General features: G+C 46.3%; 1 protein-coding gene across 2 annotated transcripts in view; it reads right to left on the bottom strand.

Moving 5' to 3' along the window:
- Window positions 1-2,227, bottom strand: part of LOC308079361 (protein bicaudal D homolog 1-like) — a gene marked incomplete at its 5' end in the record, with an annotated part of 59,238 nt that extends 57,011 nt beyond the window's left edge. For both annotated transcript variants that reach the window (XM_080420813.1, XM_080420812.1), the window contains one exon: window positions 2,006-2,227. In XM_080420813.1, coding sequence (XP_080276939.1) covers window positions 2,006-2,227 — 222 coding nt within the window. The remainder of the gene's footprint in view (window positions 1-2,005) is intronic.
- Between the last annotated feature and the right edge of the window lie 1,143 nt (window positions 2,228-3,370).

Raw genomic sequence — 3,370 nt, 5'->3', positions numbered from 1 at the left:
TGCCGAAAATAGCCGATCTACACGCTCACACTAGGGTTCAAGAGTAAAAACAAAAAAAATATCCTATCACAGAAAGATTTTGCGGCCCCCTTGTAGTAACTCTGAGGACCCCCTGGGGTCCTGGACCCCCTGTTGAAGACCCCTGCTTTATATCAATCTAGGCTGCGGTGTCACAGATTAAAATATGTGATGCTTGACCCAGACCTATTGTGTGATGACAGAATAGAAATGTGTTGTGTCACCCATGGGATGGGTTATCCACCATGAGCGACGGATGAGAGGTGACAACTTGAAATATCAATATGGCGCAGCACGTGTCCTTAGCTTCACAGACAGTGACATCATCATGGCATTGAGATGATGGGGAGGGGGTTTGTTTCTTGGATCACTTGAGAGTGCTCCGGACACAGTGTGAGTGAATGAGCTTTACCCTCGCCTGAGACGAGACAAAAGACAAAAGGCTCGGCCTCATTAGTCACAGAGTGGCATGTTGTCAAGTGCTGCGAAATGTGTGTTGTTGTTGCAAGCTTAATGCTGCACTCAAACTGGCAGCTAACAAAAGACACAAAACTACAAAGCGGCGCAGTGTATCAGTCGCTAATGAAGTGTTGATCGACACGCTCGTTGACGTCCACCAAGCGTGCGTCTGACGATTGAGAAGAATATGAAGGAAAATAAAAGCCTGGGGTTAAAAAGAACTGCTGAGGGAAATGATTAAGTTTTGTAGATTTCGTAGCGGCTACAAACGTCAGGCGTCGCTTTATATCTTCATGGCGTTGGCCTCCTTTGAAATTAATGGCTGTAGCTGCCAGTGTGAACACAGCATAACACACCAGAAAACACACACACACACACACACACACACACACACACACACACACACACACACACACACACACACACACACACACACACACACACACACACACACACACACACACACACAGCAAGCAATATTGACATACCGGTAATAATCAATATTCCTGTCAACCATACAGAAAAAACTGTTTCTACTCCATGCTGGTTTGAGGTTATTACACTTGTAATATGCATACATTTGGCTTGCTACCAGTATAGGCTAATATACACTACCAGATACAAGAGAACTGGCACTGTCTAGAGACAATAAATCTTACTCTGAGAGTGTAAGGACCCAGACTCCCGGAGTGCTTATTTAAATTAAAAGTCTGTATTTTTATACTGAGATTGCATTGAGGCTAACAGACAGTCTTTCACGGCTGACGGCTCTAAGCTTTAGAGGCCACAATCAAATATTTAAAATGTGTGATGATGTCCTTCTAGCCCTAGAAAACCATGGACCTGCTGAACTGAATGTTGTCAGACCCATTATGTTGTCCATAATTTATGGTCTGTCATATGAAGGCGCATGTGCGATCTACAAACTCCCATCCGTGAGTCTATGACAAAGTAGCCTACCAATAAACCAGTCAGACACTCTGTAGACAGATATGTCAATAGACACTGCACTCAAATTTAAATATATATATATATATATTATTTTTTTTAATATATAAAAACAAAAAAATCGATAAACATTCTCCTAGTTGCAAGCACAAATTGAATCTTAAAAATAAAGGATTACTTCAGCATCCCACCAAGGCAGCCTCTCTGTGCTCTGATTTGCGCAGAGCATCAGGTTACTACACTGAACCCCTCCCTGTTAGTGGACTCCATCCAGGACAATGAAGACCATCCCTTCCCTCTGTCAGACATACCCCCCACACCACACCTCCTCCACCCCACACACACACACACACACACACACACACACACACACACACACACACACACACACACACACACACACACACCCTCCCAGATCTGCAGATGGGCCAGTGCCAACTTCTGGAGATGATGATGCTGCGGAATATAGCTATTTTAGCAGCCTATATCAGAATATATACCTATAGTTAAACACACACACAACCCATGTCAAATCCCATGGGGCTGAGGAGGAGCCCATCCATCCACAACATATACATACCTCCTGCAGTTGCTCCAGCTCCTGCCGGAGCGCCTCCTGCTCGGCCTCCAGGTCGGCATACTGCTGCTTCAGCGTCTGGTTCTCCTCCAGCACCACCAGTCCGCACTCCGCGGCGCGGACCTTCTCCCGGTTCGCCTCTGCTAGCTCCCGGGTCAGGCGCTCCACTTCGGCCCGGCACTGCTCCACGGTCTCCCCGCATGATCCTCCTCCGCCCGCAGCCATCGCCCTCGCTCCCGCACCCCCCGTACTGGTGGTTCCTCCGCCGCCGTTCTCCTTCTCCTCCTCCTCCTCCTCCTCCTCCTCCTCCGTGTCCCTCCCTGATGCGTCGGATGAGAGATCGGTTCCTCCGGAGGGAGAAACAGCTGAGACAGACAAGCTGAGACAGACAACAAACCCTCCTCCGCCTCCTCCTCCTCCCCTCCTCCGCCGAGCAATCACACCACAGTTTAAAAACGCATAAAGAAAGATTCCAGTTAATATTTAGGCTATAATATCATTGTCATCGACACCCATCAAAGGTCGTCTTTTCATGTTAAATGCTGTTAAAGGGAAGCAATGTGTTATCCTTCTAGATTAAAACGTTCAGCATCTCGTGGTTCTTCTTGTTTTTCTGCTTATTCACCGGGATGTGTGGACGCCATCTCTGCCAGCAGCCATAAGGCAATAAGGTGCACTGATCACAACTCTCTCCCATCCTTCTGCAAGTGACGTGGAGCAGCAGAGAGCTGTTGGGTGTGTGAACGCTTTGTGAATGCTTCTAGGATACAACAAAAAAAAAAGAAAAAGAGAGAGAATCACGGGGTGCCAGTAGGAGTGCCAGCCAGATTGCGCCCTCTTGAGTTGAAATAGTTTCACTGTTGCAGGGGTTTCCAATCTGTGGGCCGGGGCCCACTGGTTGGCTGCAAGGATATTGCCTGTGGGCCCCCAAAACATTCAGATTTGATTGATAACTAGGCACTGATTTACGTTTTTTGTCAGTGTCTGCTTGTAACAGAGAGAGGTCCTCTGTTACTTATGTTTGCACATGTAACCCTTTTTATTGAATGCCATTTGCACAGCACATTTGCACTTTTAATAATTTGCACAGTTAACCTTAGTGCAATTATGGAGAGTGTAATATATTTTTATGTGGGTTAACTGTATAGGTATTCATTGTATTTTAAGGTTTTAGATTTAGAATACACCCCTTGGAATGGAGCAGTCCAGGCTCATTAGCTGCAACTTGGTATAAATGCTGCCAAGGAGCTAAAGGGTAGAAAGCTGGACACCACCATGCCAAGAGGTTGACAGAATTGGTTGTCTTTGTTGGTGTTTGGTGAATAAATACACCGTCTGATTGGACTCTATACCATGCCTCTGTACTAA

Source organism: Gymnoscopelus braueri (genome assembly GCF_963280865.1).
Source record: "Gymnoscopelus braueri genome assembly, chromosome: 23".
NCBI classification, from domain to species: domain Eukaryota; kingdom Metazoa; phylum Chordata; class Actinopteri; order Myctophiformes; family Myctophidae; genus Gymnoscopelus; species Gymnoscopelus braueri.
This window is presented reverse-complemented; position numbering and strand designations above follow the sequence as displayed.